The 20497-nt window shown below is 42.3% G+C and overlaps 1 protein-coding gene across 1 annotated transcript in view; it reads left to right on the top strand.

Moving 5' to 3' along the window:
• LOC132775789 (sodium- and chloride-dependent betaine transporter-like) overlaps positions 1 to 20497 on the top strand; it is a 97073-nt gene that overhangs the window by 53155 nt on the left and 23421 nt on the right. Inside the window, exons 8-12 of the mRNA XM_060776748.2 lie at positions 1373 to 1476; positions 6994 to 7118; positions 8619 to 8731; positions 9651 to 9788; positions 10366 to 10468. Of these exons, the coding sequence (XP_060632731.2) occupies positions 1373 to 1476; positions 6994 to 7118; positions 8619 to 8731; positions 9651 to 9788; positions 10366 to 10468 (583 nt within the window). The remainder of the gene's footprint in view (positions 1 to 1372; positions 1477 to 6993; positions 7119 to 8618; positions 8732 to 9650; positions 9789 to 10365; positions 10469 to 20497) is intronic.

Genomic DNA, 20497 nt, shown 5'->3' with positions numbered 1-20497 from the left:
AGGGAGGAAAGATGGATGGATGGATGGATGGAAGGAAGGAAGGGTGGAAGGGTGGAAGGGAAGGAAGGAAGGAGGGAGGGAGAAAGAGGGCAGCAAGAAAGGAAGGGAAGGAGGAAGGGAAGAGAAGGAAGGAAGGATGGTGGGGGGAGGGGGCTGAAAAAGAGCTCAAGGGACTGCATCTGGCCCCAGGCCTGGTTTTTCCCATACCTGCTTTAGATGATGGATTTCCTACTTTCTTATGTCATTTGGATGATGGATTTCTTGGCTTCAAGGCAACCAGTTGACATCTACAAATTAAACAGGCAGGGTAGCTCTCCTTATACATCTCCTCCTGCATTTGCTAGGAAGATTAAGAAGTTAAACAGCTAAATTAACAGAAGGGGAGATGCTATGATTGTTTTCCACCTTCCCAAGTTTACTTGATTTGCAAACTGTATATGATGCTACAGTATTGTAAATTAAGAACAAAAAGGAGTTAGTTATTAAATATTGAATCACCATTTCGACTTTTGGCCCATCTTTACCTATATTATTGTAATAAACCTGTTTACATAAACAGACATGTTTTCTTTTCTTGCCACTCTCTGCATTGCTACATTAATGTCTTCACATCTTCTCTGAAGAATAAATGTACAACTAAAACACAAGGGAAAGAGGGCAAAACCGGCATTAAAATCATGTTTGCCAATTTATACATATAGATTCAAATTTAAAATGTTAGTCCCAATTTAACCAACCCTTTGGATCATCTGAATGCTAGTAAATTTTCACTTGTATTAATACACTATCTGGGAAGAAAACATAGATTTAAGTTTATTTTATAGAATATATCTAAATATTGCAGGACCTTTCACATTATATAGTCATGATGGCGATTCAGTTGCCATGGCTACATCGTAATGAATTCTGGGATTTGCAGTTTGGTGAAGCACTAGAGCTTTCTGGCTGAGAATTCTCAGTACCTCTTTCTGAACTAAAGATCCCAGTATTGTGTAGCATGTTGCCGTGACCATAGCACTTTAATTGTGTGTTATATAAGGGACACGGCATCCTTCTTTTTCTGCTGTCCATGCCTTGTTTTTATTTCTTATGGTTTTTGGTCTCCAAAATGGACTTGATCTGGATCATTCCTCGAGAAGAGTACTGCCTTCTTTAAAGTAAAGCACATGGCCACCTTGTGCTATGATGCTACATTACCTCAAAATTCTTGCTGAAGTAAATATGTCTGGATGGGTGTAAAAATGCCATTATTTTTGGAACTTACATGGAAGCAGGATTTGTTACTAAAAACTCAAAATGATGTACTTTCAGACCAGGCCAGACCTGTTTTGCTTCCTGAATCTGGAAATTATTACTCCATTTCTTGTTCCAGGTATGGATGGATGCAGGAACTCAGATTTTCTTTTCTTATGCCATTTGCCAAGGATGCCTGACAGCCTTGGGCAGCTACAACAAGTACAACAACAATTGCTATCGGTAAGGATCACTGCATGGCTTCTCCCTCAAAACTTGGAAAAGAAACCTTTAAAACTCATTGCTTTGGTGTATCTAGCAGTGTCTTCTGGCTGCCATTGCTGAGGTGGTGAATCAGAACTGGGTTTTAGTCCGGACTTTAGAAGGTAAAGGTAAAGGTTTCCCTTGATGATAAGTCTACTTGTGTCCAACTCTGGGGGGTGGTGCTCATCTCCATTTCTAAGCCAAAGAGCTGCTGTTGTCCATAGACAGCTCTAAGGTCATGTGGCTAGCATGACTGCCCTTACCTTACTGCAGAAGCAGTACTTATTGATCTACTCACACTTGCATGTTTTCAAACTGCTAGGGTGGCAGAAGCTCGGTCTAACAGTGGGAACTCACCCCGCTCCCTGGATTTGAACCACCAACCTTTTGATCAGCAAGTTCAGCAGCTCAGCAGTTTAACCTGCTGTGCCACCTGGGGCCTAACTTTAAGGTTCCTTATTTTGATTCCCTTCTTATGGGTATGAGCAACACCACCAACCACTTAGTGATGAGTTCATTCTCATCACTGGTAAAAGAACAAATACATAGCATGGGCATTCTGTGGCAATGAGTTCCAAAGCTCAAATGGCAGAAAATTACATTCCGCAACAACTTCATAAATATTTGTGTCCATGACTGTTCCACCAAGGGTTTGAGCCTTAGTTTTCCCATTATCATTATTATTCTTTTCAAATTGTTCGAGATCATTCGTCCCTTATCGACATCATGTTAAAACCAAGGACTTGCTTATTGTTCACTGAGACTTGTGAGTCATATAGCAATGACCTTCATTAATTGTGAAAAGCCATTTACTAACTAGATATGATTTGATGCTTGCTTGCTGCACATGGCTTTGTTCTGGTCTGATGGCCACTATATCAATATGTGTATGTATAATTGCACTATCTCTTTCTCTTTTTTTGTATGCGAGTATGTTGAGGGATACTTCCAGTACTGAGTTGGATCTTTGACTCTAGCTCATCCTTGTACAATTCCACTGACGAACACACATTTTGGTGCCTCGAATGTTAGACCTGTTTCTGGGTATATTTGACCTGCTGATTCCAAAAATGGCACTATTTTTTCTTTATTGGTTTTTAAGGTGCAGATTGTATGGCATCTACCAGTCATCATCTGCTCATCCATGACAAACACACATTTTGGTGCCTCGAATGTTAGACCTGTTTCTGGGTATATTTGACCTGCTGATTCCAAAAATGGCACTGTTTTTTCTTTATTGGTTTTTAAGATACAGATTGTATGGCATCTACCAATCATCATCTGCTCATCCATAGAAAATTATGATAACCATAGCTAAGACACTCCAGCTGATGCAATCTAAACAATGCAATTTTCTGAATCAGCCCCCAAATCAGCCCCCAACACTTCACAACATTCACACTTGAGCAATCGTGCAGGTGTACCATCCCCAACCGTAGACCAGGTGCAACAGGAACACATACAGGAGAACCATAGGCTCTTGGACGAATCTCAATGGATTGTCCTTGACGAATGCACCGGGGATGTCGAGGAGGAGGACAACACTTTTCACCTACACAATTCACACCAACAGGATCACTTTTCTGGAGACCTACACACTACAATGCACAAAAGGGGCCCTGTCATTCCCAAAAGTAAACAGGTCTTGGTAGTAGGCGACTCCCTCCTTAGAGGAACGGAAGCTGTCATTTCCAGACCAGATGGGATGGCTCGAGAAATATGCTGCCTACCGGGGGCAAAAATACACCATATCACTCAGAGGCTCACCAGGCTCCTCAAGCCCTATCACCGTCCTCCCCTCATGTTGATTCATGTAGGAACCAATGATACTGCAAGGCATACGTTTCAAAAGATCACAAATGATTTTCGAGCTCTAGGAGCAAAGCTAAAAGAATGTAATGTACAGGTGGTCTTTTCATCCCTCCTCCCTGTTGTAAGACACGGACCCACAAGAGCCAGAAAAATAGTACAAGTCAATGACTGGCTTAGAAAATGGTGTCAGGAGGAACGCTTTGGCTTCCTCGACCATGGCCTGCTTTTCCAGGAGGATGGCCTACTGGCAAGGGATGGGGTGCATCTCACACAAGTAGGAAAACACCTTTTTGCTCACAGACTCGCAAACCTCATTAGACGCACTTTAAACTAGGTCCACCGGGGGAGGGGGACAACAGCCTTGCGAACACTACTTTACCCACAATATCTGGGAATCGCCAGAAGGCTAAACGGAGGGCTGCACAAACACAACAAGGACCAAGTACCCAAAGCACAATAATCCCAATTAAACAGCTCAGGGGAAGATCTCAGGGGCTCACATGTCTTTACACTAATGCACAGAGCATGGGAAATAAACAAGACGAACTCCAACTTTTAGCACAACACCACAAATATGATATCATAGGGATCACTGAAACCTGGTGGGATGACTCCTATCGCTGGAATGTAGATATCGAGGGGTATAACCTCTTTCACAGAAACCGAACAAAGGGGAGAGGAGGCGGAGTAGCCTTATATGTCAAAAACTCTTATGCTACAGAAGAGATTCAAGACAGCAATCTGGGAAACCAGCTTGAAATCATCTGGATAAGAATCAAGGGAACTGGGACTCAAAAAGATGTCGTTGTAGGCGTCTACTACAGACCCCCAAGCCAGGAGGAAGAACTTGATGAAGTCTTCTGCCAACAGTTGACCAAACAGGCACAGAGAAGAGATGTAGTAGTCATGGGCGATTTCAACTATCCCGATATTTGCTGGAAAACAAACTCGGCCAAGAGTACAAGGTCCAACAAATTCCTCGCTTGCCTTGCAGACAATTTCATGGTCCAGAAGGTAGAAGAAGCAACAAGGGGATTGACTACTCTTGATCTCATCTTAACAAATGCGGAGGACCTGATCGATGCGGTCGAAGTGGTAGGATCCTTAGGGGCAAGTGACCATGTGCTCCTGCAATTTGAGGTACAAAGGAAGGCCGAAACTAAGACAAGTCAAACCCGCATTTTGGACTTTAGGAGAGCTGATTTCCAAAAAATGAAGGAAACGCTGAGCAGCATTCCGTGGACACAGATACTAAAAGACAAGGGAGTTACGGATGGATGGGAATTTCTCAAGAGTGAAATACTCAAGGCGCAATTGCAAACTGTGCCAACAAAGAGAAAAAATAGGACAAGTGCAAAGAAGCCAGAATGGATGTCCAAAGAACTTCTAACTGTGCTAAGACACAAAAGAGACATGCACAAGAAGTGGAAAAAGGGAGAAATCACCAAAGAAGAATTCAAACAAATAGCCAACACCTGTAGGGAAAAGGTCCGCAAGGCTAAAGCAAAAAACGAGCTCAGACTTGCCAGGGACATTAAAAACAATAAAAAGGGCTTCTATTCTTATGTCAGTAGAAAAAGGAAAAACAAGGAGGCGATAGGACCTCTTCGAGGAGAAGATGGGGCAATGCTGACAGGGGATAGGGAAAAGGCAGAACTACTTAATGCCTTCTTTGCCTCGGTCTTCTCACAAAAAGAGAGTCTTCAACCTCAGCAAGATGGAGTGGATGAGGGTTTGGAGGACATCCAACCCCAAATTGGGAAAGAAGTCGTTCAGGAATACCTGGCCGCTCTTAATGAGTTCAAGTCCCCAGGGCCAGATCAACTACACCCCAGAGTATTGAAGGAACTAGCGGAAGTCATTTCGGAACCATTGGCAACCATCTTTGAGAGTTCTTGGAGAACGGGAGAAGTTCCAGCAGATTGGAGGAGGGCCAATGTGGTCCCAATCTTCAAGAAGGGAAAAAAGGATGACCCAAACAACTACCGTCCGGTCAGCCTCACGTCGATACCGGGCAAGATTCTGGAAAAGATTGTTAAGGAAGTGGTCTGCAAACACTTAGAAACAAATGCAGTCATCGCTAATAGTCAACATGGATTTATCAAAAACAAGTCATGTCAGACTAATCTGATCTCTTTCTTCGATAGAGCTACAAGCTGGGTAGATGCAGGGAATGCCGTGGATGTAGCGTACCTGGATTTCAGTAAGGCCTTCGACAAGGTCCCCCATGACCTTCTGGCAAGGAAACTAGTCCAATGTGGGCTAGGCAAAACTACGGTGAGGTGGATCTGGAATTGGTTAAGTGGACGAACACAGAGAGTGCTCACTAATGCTTCCTCTTCATCTTGGAAAGAAGTGACGAGCGGAGTGCCGCAGGGCTCCGTCCTGGGCCCGGTCCTGTTCAACATCTTTATTAATGACTTAGATGAAGGGCTAGAAGGCATGATCATCAAGTTTGCAGACGACACCAAATTGGGAGGGATAGCCAATAGTCCAGAGGACAGGAGCAGAATTCAAAACGATCTTGACAGATTAGAGAGATGGGCCAAAACTAACAAAATGAAGTTCAACAGTGACAAATGCAAGATACTCCACTTTGGCAGAAAAAACGAAATGCAAAGATACAGAATGGGGGACGCCTGGCTCGAGAGCAGTACGTGTGAAAAAGATCTTGGAGTCCTCGTGGACAACAAGTTAAACATGAGCCAACAATGTGACGTGGCGGCAAAAAAAGCCAATGGGATTTTGGCCTGCATCAAGAGGAGCATAGTGTCTAGATCTAAGGAAGTAATGCTACCCCTCTATTCTGCTTTGGTTAGACCACACCTGGAATATTGTGTCCAATTCTGGGCGCCACAATTCAAGAGAGATATTGACAAGCTGGAATGTGTCCAGAGGAGGGCGACTAAAATGATCAAGGGTCTGGAGAACAAGCCCTATGAGGAGCGGCTTAGGGAACTGGGCATGTTTAGCCTGAAGAAGAGAAGGCTGAGAGGAGATATGATAGCCATGTATAAATATGTGAGAGGAAGCCACAGGGAGGAGGGAGCAAGCTTGTTTTCTGCTTCCTTGGAGACTAGGACGCGGAACAATGGCTTCAAACTACAAGAGAGGAGATTCCATCTGAACATGAGGAAGAACTTCCTGACTGTGAGAGCCGTTCAGCAGTGGAACTCTCTGCCCCGGAGTGTGGTGGAGGCTCCTTCTTTGGAAGCTTTTAAACAGAGGCTGGATGGCCATCTGTCAGGGGTGATTTGAATGCAATATTCCTGCTTCTTGGCAGGGGGTTGGACTGGATGGCCCATGAGGTCTCTTCCAACTCTTTGATTCTATGATTCTATTCTATGATTCTATGAAATAACCTCATGGAAGAGGCTTAAAACACCAATAATAATTGTTGTTGTTGTTATTGGGCAGTGTTATCATATCCTTGAAGCAGTTAGGCACTTTCCCAGAACCTTTTGGAGATACAAAGGTTAAACCTGAAACCTTCCATACGCAAAGTGTTTGCTGTACCATTGGGTAATGCCAACCTTTGGAGTGTATAAACCCATTTCTTGAATGATGAGATAAAATACAGGGATCCAATTACATAAATCCACATACTCTATTCCCAACATGGTTATATTTTAGCCTAATAATGCTCTCTATATCTCACTTGATTTTTCTGGAATTGTCCAACAGGGATTGCTTTATGCTGTGCTTCTTGAATAGTGCCACCAGCTTTGTGGCTGGCTTTGCTATTTTCTCTGTACTGGGCTTCATGGCAAAAGAACAGGGTGTCCCCATCTCTGACGTTGCAGAATCAGGTAAGCAGTCGGTTCTGGTGACAGAAGCAAGAAAAATGGGAAAATATAAGCCATAGATTGATATCTTAGGAGTAGGCATCTCCTTTCTTCCCAGTATTTTGAAGAAGCCCTGTAAATGTTGTCAGTAGTATACATAGAAAAATTACCCACCATTTCTGACATTATTAGTTATTTGTGGGAGGTGAACTAACTATTTATTTGTGAATTAGTAGCTATAATTCCTTGCCTAACAACAACAACAACAATAATAATAACACTTTATTTATATTCTGTCCTTCTCCTCAAGGGGACTCAGAGTGGATTACAGCATATAAACAAACACAGGCAAACATTCAGTGCCTCGTTACAGTGAAATACAATGAACACAAATACACAGACAAAGGCAAAGGCTTCCCCTTTCATCTCCAGCTTCTGGAGGTGGTGTTAAACTCCATCTCTGGGGGAGGTGGTCATCTCCATTTCTAAGCTGAGGAGCCTGCATTGTCCATAGACACTTCCTGATTGTGTGGCTGGCATGACTCCTTGGAGCATTTTTTGCCTTTCCCGCTAAGGTGGTACCCATTGATCTACTCACATTTACATGTTTTCGAACTGCTAGGTTGGCAGGAGCTAGGGCTAACAGCGGGAGCTCACCCCATCCTGCAAATCTGAACTGCCAATCTTCAGGTCAGCAGTTCAGCAACACAAGGATTTAACCTATTGCACCACCTATGAAATTCACGAGGCTACCTTCTCTCCACAGACAACGTGAATGCACATACACACAAATGTATTAGTACATCTAAAAAAAAGGTGTCAAATCCTGCTTGCATTATTTATTGAAAACTAATTGATTACACATTTTTGTAATCAATTGTATTACACATTTTTCAATGTGTATGTATTGTATTGCACATTTTTCAAACACTAGTCCTTAGCTTTGTTAGGCTATTTGATATTCTAGTTCTGATTAAAATGACCTCAATCTCCATCACCAGGGAATCTAAATAAATCAAGTGCAAGGCTAAGTTCAGAAATTCTCAGTTCTACAAACCCAGAGGAGCATGTAGACTACAGTTTGGTAATCCCTGCATTAGAGACAGGATAGAAAATAGAGGTAGCACTAAAAGGATTGTTTAGAAAAATCTTTAAAGGGGGGGGGGGGCAGGAGGAGACATGAGTATATGGATAAAACATACTTTCTATCGTGCTTTTTATATACACTGTATGTAAGACAAACCACATTGGTCTGAATCCTAGTAGGCCCTTTGACCCAATGAAGTTACCAAATTATTCTTGATTGAATGGGTGTACTCCTGTTGCCAGTGCATATAAGGCATGTTGGATTAAACCAGACTGTGGAAATGAGTGGTCCTCCAGATACTATTGGTCACCAGATCCCATCAGGCTCATCCAGCCTGGACAATGGTCATGATGGCCATTTGTGTCCAACCACATCTGAAGGTTCCCCATCCTTAGATCAGTAAAACAGCTGTTTATTGACTTTTGTTTGATTGATAGGTCCTGGCCTAGCATTCATCGCCTACCCGAAAGCTGTAACCATGATGCCTGTGTCTCAGCTGTGGTCCTGCTTATTCTTCATTATGCTGATCTTCTTGGGGCTGGACAGTCAAGTATGTCAATGCAGAAAGCTGTAACTTGGTCCTGAACTAGGGAGAAAAGGACAGTCATGTTTGCCAGCTTGGAATGAGTGAATGAATGAATGTATAAACTAGAAGAGGAAAGGAAGGAGGGAGAGCATTTGCAATGTCCATTAGACTGCATATTGACTATAGGACAAAGTGCTGACAGGTGTTCTCCAGAGTTTCTGAGAGAGCGTTATTTACAGATCTTGAAGTGCACAAACATATGCTCGCTTACCATTAGAGTTACAGACTCTTCTCACTGTCAGCTGGTGGCTCTCCTGTCAGTAAATCTACTCATGGTTTAAATTTTAATAGAGCTCTCTTTAAGCTCTCAAAGGTGGTGAACCTGTTTGGAAGATAAAGTTCACCAATATGAGTAGTTCCTTTAAAAGTCTGGGAGAAAACCTGGAGCAGATTGGGTTGTTGTAGGTTTTTCGGATTACATGGCCATGTTCTAGAAGCATTCTCTCCTGATGTTTCACCTGCATCTGTGGCAAGCATCCTCAGAGGTTGTGAGATCCTCAGACCACACAACCTCTGAGGATGCTTGCCATAGGTGCAGGCAAAACATCAGGAGAGAATGCTTCTAGAACATGGCCATGTAGCCCGAAAAACCTACAATAACCCAGTGATTCCAGCCATGAAAGCCTTTGACAATACACTGGAGCAGATTCATCATCCATTTATATGGAAGCCACCATTGGCTTTTCTTGTGGCTGTTGATGATGGTGGTGGTGATGATGATGATGATTTCAGCATGTGCCAGTGTCAAAGTATTTCCATCATTGCAGAAAAGGTCCAAACCAGAGTCTTTGGGACATGACTATAGATGTTTGAACAACCATAGTTTGTAAGAAAGGGCTTATAACTTGAAACCTGGGTTTCTTGATATGCTTTCTTTCCCTAGTTTGTCTGTGTTGAGAGCTTGGTCACAGCCATCGTGGATATGTTCCCAGAAGTCTTCCGTAAGAAAGGGCGCCGGGAGCTGCTCATCCTGGCCATTGCAGTGATCTGCTACCTACTTGGCTTGTTTCTGGTCACTGAGGTGAGAAGTGGAGGTCAGTGGAAGGCAGAAAAGAGGAATTTATAATTTGGGATTTCTGTCAACCACATTCTCACATACTGCTATTATGAATGGTTTTCTGGTGCTTTGGCTCATTTGGCTGTATTTCAGAAATAATCACAAATTGAAATGTGTTCCAAGGAGGGTAGTAAATATGGTGAAAATTATGGAAACCAAACAACACATACCTTCTTTTGAGTCTGTAAAAACTATATATTATGTATTATTGTTGTGTGCCTTTAAGTTGTTTCCAATTGATGGGTATGTCTATTATATATCGCTTCTTTTTCTTACATTTTTTCTTTCTCTCTCCCTTTTCTCTCTCTTTTCTTTCTTTCTTTCTTTCTTTCTTTTGCACACGGTGTTCAAAATCATATATTTCACTTTTTACTACACTTTTTTTCTTTCCTTTCTATCTTTTCCCCCCCTCTCTCTTGGTTTTAATATATATATATTGTTTTGTTTTTCTCTCTCTTTATAAATACTCAGTAAAGATTATTTTTTTAAAAAAAGAATCTTTGCACACAGTCTGATGGTTCCTGATTGTTCTTTTTTGCAGGGTGGGATGTATATCTTTCAGCTGTTTGATTATTATGCAGCCAGTGGAACATGCCTACTCTTTCTTGCTGTCTTTGAAGTAATCTGTGTTGGATGGGTTTATGGTAAGTGATGCAAAATTCCCTTGATGTAAACATTTCATTTTAAGATTCATGACCTGTTCATTAGAATGTGAGAGAAGCCTTATTAGATTATGCCAAAGGTTCATCTGGCACAGTGTGACCTGTCCTGCAGTGGCCAATCATATACCTACTGGGAGTACAAAGATAATAGGTCTCTCCCCCCGCCCCACTGTTATCCCAAACAATTTAATAATAATAATGATGATGATGATGATGATGTATCGTGCCAATTGAGAAAGTTAAAAATATGGCATTATTCTAAATGTCCTTTGACCAGAAGCTGGCCACTTGGAGTACCATTGGTGTCACTGTGAGAAAGTCCTCCATTGTGCATGTGGCAACGTTCAGGTTGCATTGTAGTATGTGGTCTGCTCTTTTCCACACTCGCATGTCGTGGACTCCACGTTGTGGCCCCATTTCTTAAGGTTGGCTCTGCATCCTCAGTTGCCAGAGTGCAGTCTGTTCAGTGCCTCCCAGGTTGCCCAATTTTCTGTGTGCCCAGGAGGGAGTTTCTTATCTGGTATCAGCCACTGATTGAGGTTCTGGGTTTTAGCCTGCCACTTTTAGACTCTTGTTTGCTGAGGTGTTCCTGCAATTGTCTCTTTAGATTGTAGGAAGCTATTTCTTGATTTAAGGCATTGGCTTGCTGGCTGATATCCGAACAGAGGATGGGCCGGAGATGTCAATGCCTTGTCAATTAAATGATGATGATAATGATGATATCCTGATTTTAACTCAATTGATACCCAAAGTGGCTCACAACATTAACAAATTCAGAGCAATAATGGAATTGCCTTGGTCAGTAGTCATAGGTGGACTGCTTCTCTGTGAAATCCTCCTTTAGAAACAACAAATTAATCAGCACAACACTTTGTGGAGACTCACAGCCCTCTTGTTTATCTAAATTGATGTTCTTGTAACATACACGTACATCTAAACACATGGTGGTTTCATTTCATGACCTAGGAGTTATCTTCCAAGGCTGTCTGTGATAATGACAGTTACTTTTAATGGTAGAAAGGGTCCATTGTGGTGCTGAACTCTTGTTAGCAAAGAAAATTTTCAGAATGGGTTAACTCAGGCATGGACAAACTTGGGTCTCACAACATCTGAGGATGTGTGCCATAGATGCAGGCGAAACGTCAGGAGAGAATGCCTCTAGAACATGGCCATATAGCCCGAAAAAACCTACAACAACGCAAAATCAAGGTTTGCTTTAAAAAAAACATTTCCAAGCTGTAGATAGTTGAATCTTTGGATGAAGAATCTGTGGATAAGAAGGGCCAACTGTATTAACTTAGTAAATGGACAATTCATGCCAGGGAATGGTGGTTTGGCAGCTCAGATCCTCTTTGCTTTTACTGCAAGATATTGTAACAAATGTCATGAATAAAAACACATGTTCCAGGCTTGCCTTTTGCCAGGCATGATGATGCCACCCACAGCTTGGCAGCTTTCCCCTCGCATGTCAAGCTGACATTGCTACAAAGATTTGAGGATTTCCTGCAAATGACTTTATTTCTGTGGAAGGATCTTGTCGCTGCCAAGCGACTCACGGCTGTTGCTCTAGCAGTTTGCCAAAGGGAAGAGCCTGGGAGGATGGGAGTGGGAGGATGGGGGTGGAGTCCAGCTCTCTAAAGAGGAAAGGGAAGATCTGGCATATGGGGGTGCCTGCTTTCAGACTGGAAGTGAGAAATATGTGTGTTTTCAGATTGGAAGCTAGAGGCTGCAATAGCATAACCCCGTACCATTGCCTTTAAGCCCTAAGATTAGTTGTTCCAAAAGAAATCTCTTTGCATACTCAGCCTGCTGGAAAAGAAATTGGGTTAAAGCTATTACAATCTTAGATAACTGGGGTTAGCAGCAGGTGAAAGAGTGCTCAAGGCAATGTGGTGGGTGGCCTTGGAGGGAATCCATGACCTGTCTATTGTAGGCTTAAATGAATGCATCTTTATTGCACAAACACACTTGTGCAGACAAATGAGGAGATATATAGTGTCATATATAGTGGAGAAATATGAATTTGGCTGTTTCCAGTAACATTATTTCCTAGCCATAAACACTTTCCTGCCATATACCCAGAGATCCCAAGTAGGCCTTGTAAATTTAAAACTCATCCAGAAAGTTCTAGTCAGGAAAAAGGAACATCATATGTCTTACTCCTGCAGGAAAAAATAGAATTCTGTGCTATGCGAAATATAACTCAGATTGACTGCAGACCTTAGAAGTGGTGAAAGAATATTTGGCCCTTCTATCCAAAAGGGAGAAACTGTTGTTCTGGGAAATTCTCACTTGCCTTGAAACAGAAGTGAGCAGTCTAGAAACTTTGGCTATACACAAACAGTTTCTGTGTTGAATCCTGTTTTTGAAGGGAAGGAAATACTCCATCCTGCCAGTTTGCTGTTTGTATGGTAAAGAGAAATAACAGTTGTTGTTGAATTTGTTGTCGAAGGCTTTCATGGCCAGAATCACTGTATGGCTGTGTTCCAGACGCATTCTCACCTGATGTTTCACCCATATCTATGGCAGGCATCCTCAGAGGTTATGAGATATATCGGAAACTAAGCAAGGGATGTTTGTTTATATATCTGTGGAAGGTCCAGGGTGGGAGAAAGAACTATTGTCTGTTGGAGGCAAACTGTGAATGCTGCAATTAATCACCTTGCAGCTTTATGGCCTGGCTGATTCCTGTCTGGGGGAATCCTTTGTTGGGAGGTGTTAGCTGACCCTGATTGTTTCATATCAGGAATTCCCCTGGGTTTTTTTTTTTTAGTGTTCCTCTGTATGTACTGTCCTGATTTTAGAGTTTTTTAAATACTGGTAGCCAGATTTTGTTCATTTTCATGGTTTCCTCCTTTCTTTAGAAATTGTCCACATGCTTATGGATTTCAATGGCTTCTCTGTTTTGTCTGTCTTAGTGGATGCTAGAGTGAGAACGCAAAAATGTTGGACCACTCTAACAACCACTATGTCAGACTACACAGAGAAGACATTGAAATCCACAAGCATCTGGACAACAGAAAGGAGGAAACCATGAAAATGAACAAAGTCTGGCCACCTGTATTTAAAAACTCTAAAATCAGGTCAGTAAATAAAGAACAACACTTTGAAAATAGGGGAATTCCAGACATGAAACAATCAGGGCCAGCTAACACCTCCCAACAAACAATTCCCCCAGGCAGGAATAAGCCAGGCCTTAAAGCTGCAAAGCTTTTCAATATTAATCAAGATGATTAACTGCAGCATTCACACTTGCCTCCAACAGACAAGATTTCTTTCTCTCACCCTGGACATTCCACAGATATATAAACCCCACTTGCTTATTTTCCAATAGACTCCATAACCTCTGAGGATGCCTGCCATAGATGTGGGGGAAATGTCAGGAGAGAATGCTTCTTGAACATGACCATACAGCCTGAAATACTCACAGCAACCCAGTTGTTGAATTTGTTCAGAAGCATCAGGAGCAGGGAGCTACCATGCCCCGATTGTGGTGGCCACTGAACTCCAGTGATGATACTACACATACCCACAACAAACACACACTAGTTGGTTGTATGTAGAGATGGTTCCAGATAGCTTCTTCACCTATCCAGTGGAAAATTGCCCAATCCAATCTTAGAGCCCTAGTATTCATAACAATTCTGAGGTTTTATGGAGCGGTGCACATGTTCACTTTGATAAAAGTCCAACTATATCATTATGGGTAAATGGGGAGATGGCATGTGTGTATACAGATGGAGTACAGTTTGTAAGGCAAATTGATGATGATTTTTGTAACCACAGGACTACCAAAGAACAATGCATTTGTCTTTGTGTAAAACAGTACGACTCATGTACTGTCAAGCCCAGGTGTTCTGCATCATTGTGCCTGGTTTTGTCTAGTGTGCCAAGACATCAGCAAACTCCTCAGTGTGTTGAAACAATTTTTCCCTGAGGGGTTATTCAACCCCCCCCCCCCCCACACACACACACACCTTTTCAGCAATGTACATAATCTTTTCCAATAGATGACAGGGTTGGAAGGCTGGCACACCCTTCCTTGAGCCTCCCTTTCACTGCAGAGCAATGTTAACTGACTGAACTGATGACTCCTTAAGCCTGATTAATTTTTTCATCATCTTTGGAAATATGGAGCATGGCAACCTCCCATTCAAGGACTCAGTAAACCCATTCATGTCAGGTTCCATCATTTTCAGCTACATCACTCCTTGCCTTTGATGGGCTTAACAGAAACCTAGAAATGTAACATCTCTGCAGGAGATGGGTTAGAAAAGAAAGGATGCACTAAAAGCGCTGCTAATTGGGAACAGACATGACCCAGCTTACTTAGATTTGTCATTTTCTTTCACTTACTTTCTCCTTCTATTGTCTCCCGAGCATTTGATTAGCTAAGGACCTGCTATTCAAATAGTTGTATTGTTGTTCTTGCATACATTTTCTTCCTTGATTATTTGAACTACATGCATCCATCAGCTAACTTCTGATAGTACATTAGGTGCGGATGCATGGATAGCAATCCCTGGCTGTCCATGATTGAGCTTGTAGTCCATAACAGATTGGCTTTGTAGGTCATGCATTTAACTATTTCATTTTTTTCTCCAAATAATGTAGGCATTTGAGTGATTGGTTTAGATATGTTGAGTGGTTTTAGAGCCTGGATAGGAAAACATTGCTAACACTTGGTGCTTGATGTGTTGTTGAAGGCTCTCACGCAGGAATCACTGGGTTGCTGTGAGTTTTCCATGCTGTGTGGCCATGTTCCAGAAGTGTTATCTCCTAATGTTTCACCCATATCTATGACAGGCAGCCTCAGAGGTTGTGAGGTCAGTTGGAAACTTGGCACTAGGCATGGGTAATCCATGGTTTGAAATGGTTCTAAAGTACTTACAGAACTATGGAGCGCTGGTGCTTTGCTTCTTTAGTGTTGCTAAAGTTCTGGTGGTGAAAATTTCAGAACTCTAACAAAAATTTCAAAATTTCATTATAAATGGCAGTTCCTAATTGGTTATGTCATAAAATTTGCCAATACTGATATAATAATGAAATGTTGAAAGTTTTGTTAGAGTTCTGAAATTTTCACCACCAGAACTTTAGCAACACTGTAGAAGCAAAGGACCAGCACCCCCTAGTTTTGTAAGTACTTTAGAACCATTTAGAACCATGGATTGCCCATGCCTACTAGGCTCCTCCCAACAAAGTATTTCCCCAAGTAGGAAGCAGCCAGGCTTTGAAGCTGCAAGGCCATTCAATGCTAAATAAGGTGGCCAATTGCAACATCTACACTTGCCTCCAACAGACAAGAGTTCTTTCTCCCACCCTGGACATTCCACAGATATAGTATAAATATCACTTGCCTAGTTTCCAACAGACTTCAAACCTCCGATGATGCCTGCCATAGATGTGGGTGAAACATTAGGAGAGAATGTTTCTGGAACATGGCCCTACAGCCCGGAAAACTCACAGCAACTTGGTGCTTCATTTATGGTTCTGTAATAAAATTAAATAATAGCCATATAGGTTCTAGCAAACCCTCTTGAAATGAAGGACCTCTGGTCCAAGAATATTACAGAGTTATGCTGGAGGACCTAGACAATGCTTAGAGAGGTCATATTCTGTTGCACTTGGATAAATGAAATCATGGATATATGTGGTTTGTACTATATATTTATTTTTAATGTTTCTTATGTGACTGCCTCCTAATTATGATGATTTGTTTTGCCTTAAGTGGGATGACATTTGACTGACATATAACATAGTGCAACAACACTGCAGAAAAGCATTTAGAACAAGGATGCTATGTTGATTTTTTAAAGAGCCAGTTGGAGTAGTGGTTTGAATTGTGACTAAAACCCCAACAGACCTACCTTTGAATCCTGGCTTGGTGATGACACCCACTGGGTGACCTTAGCCAAGTCACAACCTTCTAGCTTCAACAGAAAACCCTCTCAGAACAAATCTTGCAAAGAAAAAAAGAAAATCTTGCTTCATGGTTGCAGTATGTTGGAAATTACTTGAAGGCAATCCCTTCATTATCGGGTGACCAGGCTATGTTCACTCCCACTGGTAGCATTGTGCAGGAAACAAGAGAAGGCATCCAGTGTTGCCTCAGCAACTGAGCAAGGACCACTCTTTTCTTAGTCATTTCCTAGGCAACATGTGGATTCTGTCTTCCTCCAATGTACTGCCAGGCTGTAGCCAGAGAAGGAATTACCTGCCTACAAATAAAGGTCTAAAATAATGGGCCTCTTGCAGTTTCCTTTTCCAGCTAATAAAGGTATAACTAATTGTAACTCTCCTAATCCCTAATTCAGTGTTTCACAACCTTCCTATTGCCGTGACCCCTTAATACAGTTCCTCATGTTGTGGTGACCCTCAACCATAAAATTATTTTCATTGCTACTTCATAACTGTCATTTTGCTACTATTATCAATTGTAATATAAATATCTGATATGCAGGATATATTTTCATTCATTTGGCACAAATACCCGATATGCCCTAATTTGAATATTGATAGGGTTGGGCTGGGATTGATTTTGTCTTTTGGGAGTTGTAGTTGCTGGGATTTATAGTTCACCTACCATCAAAGAGCATTCTGAACTCCACCAACAATGAGATTGAACCAAACTTGGCATACAGAACTCCATAATCAACAGAAAATTCTGGAAGGATTTGGTGGGCATTGACCTTGAGTTTCTGGAGTTGTAGTTTACCTACATCCAGAGAGCACTGTGGATTCAAACAATGATCGATCTGGACCAAACTTGGCACAAATACTCAATATGCCCAAATATGAACACTGGGGGAGTTTGGGGAAAATTGACATTTGGGAGTTGTAGTTGCTGGGATTTATAGTTCACCTACAGTCAAAGCGCATTCTGAACTTCACCAACGATAGAATGGGGTCAAACTTCCCACACAGAACCCCCATGACCAACAGAAAATACTGTGTTTCCTGATGGTATTTGGTGACCCCTCTGACACCCCCTCATGACCCCCCCAAGGGTCCTGACCTCAGGTTGAGAAAAGCTAAAATAATGGGCCACTTGCAATTTCCTTTTCCAACTAACAAAGGTATAACTAATTGTAACTCTCCTAGGAGAACCCCTAATAGTTCATGAGACACAACATGAGTTGGAAATGCAATCATGTCATGCAATCCTCTTCCAACATTTACTGAGGTTACACCCCCTTTTGAACACTGGGGATGTGTATCCTCAGTAAATGTTGGAAGAGGATTGCATGACATGGTTGCATTTCCAACTCATGCTGTGTCTCATGCTCTGTTGTGAGCCTACAGGCACCAATGAAGCAGATGGCAGGAGAGTGTGTTTTGTAGCATTATAGCATGCATCTTTTTTCCTTGTTTTATTTTATTTTTACTCTTCCCTGTGATTAAAACTGTTTCAGAGCTATTCCAAGCTAAAGGTAAAAATTTGCCCTTGACATTAAGTCTAGTCATGTCTGACTTTGGGGGGTGGTGCTCATCTCCATTTCTAAGACAAAGAGCCGGTGTTGTCCATAGACACCTCCAAGGTCATGTGGCCAGCATGGCTGCATGGAGCACCATTACCTTCCCGCTGACCTACTCACATTGGCATGTTTTCAAACTGTTAGGTTTGCAGAAGTTGGGGCTAACAGCGGGAGCTCACCCCGCTCCCTGGATTTGAACCACTGACATTTCAATCAGCAATTTCAGCAGCTGTGCCACTGGGGACTCCATCTATTTCAAGTTAATCAAAATCCTCATTTTCCCAAAAGTTCACTGCAGGCTTATAATGTTTTGTTCGCAGTTAAAACTCTTGCAGCCAATTACAAAGACAGTGTTCCAAGGGATCTTGCATGCATCTGAAGAAGTGGGCTAAGTCTGCAAAAGCTTATCACTTATTCTCCTCGGTCTCAAAGGAGCTATAAGATATTGATATTCCAGACTAACACGGTTATGTGTCTTCAAGTTTGTGGGATTGGACATATCTGGGCAGGCACGGTTGCTTTGCAAATAGAGACAAAGTGCTTGCCATGGAATCAAATTGCTACTTGACTACTTCTTGATATGCAGCTGTCAGAGAAGAAGGCAGACCTAATCCTGTTTTTAGCTGAAGGAGTTTGAATGTGAAAAGAAGAATAGGCAGCAATTTTAAACCAGAGACCTGATATCTGAACACTGCAAAATGACAGAATTGGCAGGATATATTTCCCTAAAGCACTGATGGGGGAACAATGGGTGTTGGATTTTCTTCTGGGTTGTTGAAACTTGCCTGTGCTCAAGCTGCACATGCTAAACAAACACGGTTACAAAATGCCACATGCTGCTGCTGGTATCCTTCCAGGGGTGAACTAAGATATATTCCTGCGTGAGGCAGAATAACACATAGCATCGCCTATCCACTACTCAGGTGCATAGTGCTAATGGTGTAAATGGTAGCGGTGGGTGGGGGGGGGGGGGGATAATTGTGATCGTTTTTTCTCCACTCCTGAAGGACATGAATATTCATGTTTTCTGTATTTGCGTTATTCTTGCTGGCCTGTGATTCTTCCTGATGGGGTTCTGAACTCATGCTACCCCTCTGTTCTGCCTTGGTCAGACCACACCTGGAATACTGTGTCCAATTCTGGACACCACAATTGAAGGGAGATGTTGACAAGCTGGAATGTGTTCAGAGGAGGGCGATCAAAATAATCAAGGGTCTGGAGAACAAGCCCTATGAGGAGCAGCTTAATGAGCTGGCTATGTTTAGCCTGAAGACGAGAAGGTTGAGAAGAGACATGATGAGGGCCATGAATCAAGATGTGAGGGGAAGTCATAGGGAGGAGGGAGCAAGCTTGTTTTCTGCTTCCCTGGAGACTAGGACTCAGAGCAATGGCTTCAAACTACAGGAAAGGAGATTCCACCTGAACATGAGGAAGAATTTCCTAACTGTGAGAGCTGTTCAGCAGTGGAACTCTCTGTCCAGAGTGTGGTGGAGGCTCCTTCTTTAAACAGAGGTTGGTTGACCATCTGTTGAGGGTGCTTTGAATGCAATTTTCCTGCTTCTTGGCAGGAGTTGGACTGGATGGCCCCTGAGGGCTCTTCCAACTATGATTCTATGATTCTAAGAGCTAGTTTATGATTCTTTCTGATGGGGTTCTCAATTGTCAGGAATCTCATTTTTGACCTAGAAACAAATAATAGGGAATATTCTTTCCATTTAGTACTCCAAATCAGTGCTATGGATGAGTAGTGCACCTCCCCAGAATGTCTGATTACTCAGAAGAAGCAGGTTGTGTGTAACAAGACAGACATGCATATACAAGTGACATGCAGTTCATCAAAGTATAGAAACGTTTGGATTTTTTTATAGCACAACTCCCAGAATTCCCCCAGCCAACATGTTTGCTAATTATGGCCCTGACTACCCTGCCATATAATGCAGTTTCATAATGTAGTTTAACTGCATTTAACTGCCCTACATGAATCTACGCTGCCATATAATGCAGTTCAGTACAGTTAAACTGCATTGTGAAACTGCATTGTATGACAGGTGGGGACCTGAACGTCTGGTGGCACAGCATATTAAACCGCTGAGTTGCTGAACTTGCTGACCAAAAGGTTAGCAGTTTGAATCTGGGAAGCAGAGTGAGCTTCTGCTGTTAGCCCCAGCTTCTGCCAACCTAACGGTTCAAAAACATTAAAATGTGAGTAGATCAATAGGTACCACTCCAGCGGAAAAGTAATGGCAGCCCATGCAGTCATGTCAGCCACATGACCTTGGAGATATCAATGGACAATGCTGGCTCTTCGGCTGAGAAATGGAGATGAGCAGCACCACCCAGAGTCGGATACGGCTAGACTTAATGTCAAGGGTAAACCTTGATTTTTACTTTAGATGGGGCCTATGTTGGCTGAAAAATTCAAGGAGGTGTAGTCCAAAGAAGACGTGTTTCCAAGTTCTTCGATCCTCTGGTCATTGCATAAGTCAGCAAACTTTGTTTCCTTTCAGTCCCACAATACCAGGATGGCCAGCAATTG

The sequence above is a fragment of the Anolis sagrei genome, chromosome 5 (assembly GCF_037176765.1).
Source record: "Anolis sagrei isolate rAnoSag1 chromosome 5, rAnoSag1.mat, whole genome shotgun sequence".
NCBI lineage: Eukaryota > Metazoa > Chordata > Lepidosauria > Squamata > Dactyloidae > Anolis > Anolis sagrei.
The sequence above is the reverse complement of the archived record's forward strand: the minus strand, read 5'-3'. Positions and strand labels throughout refer to the sequence as shown.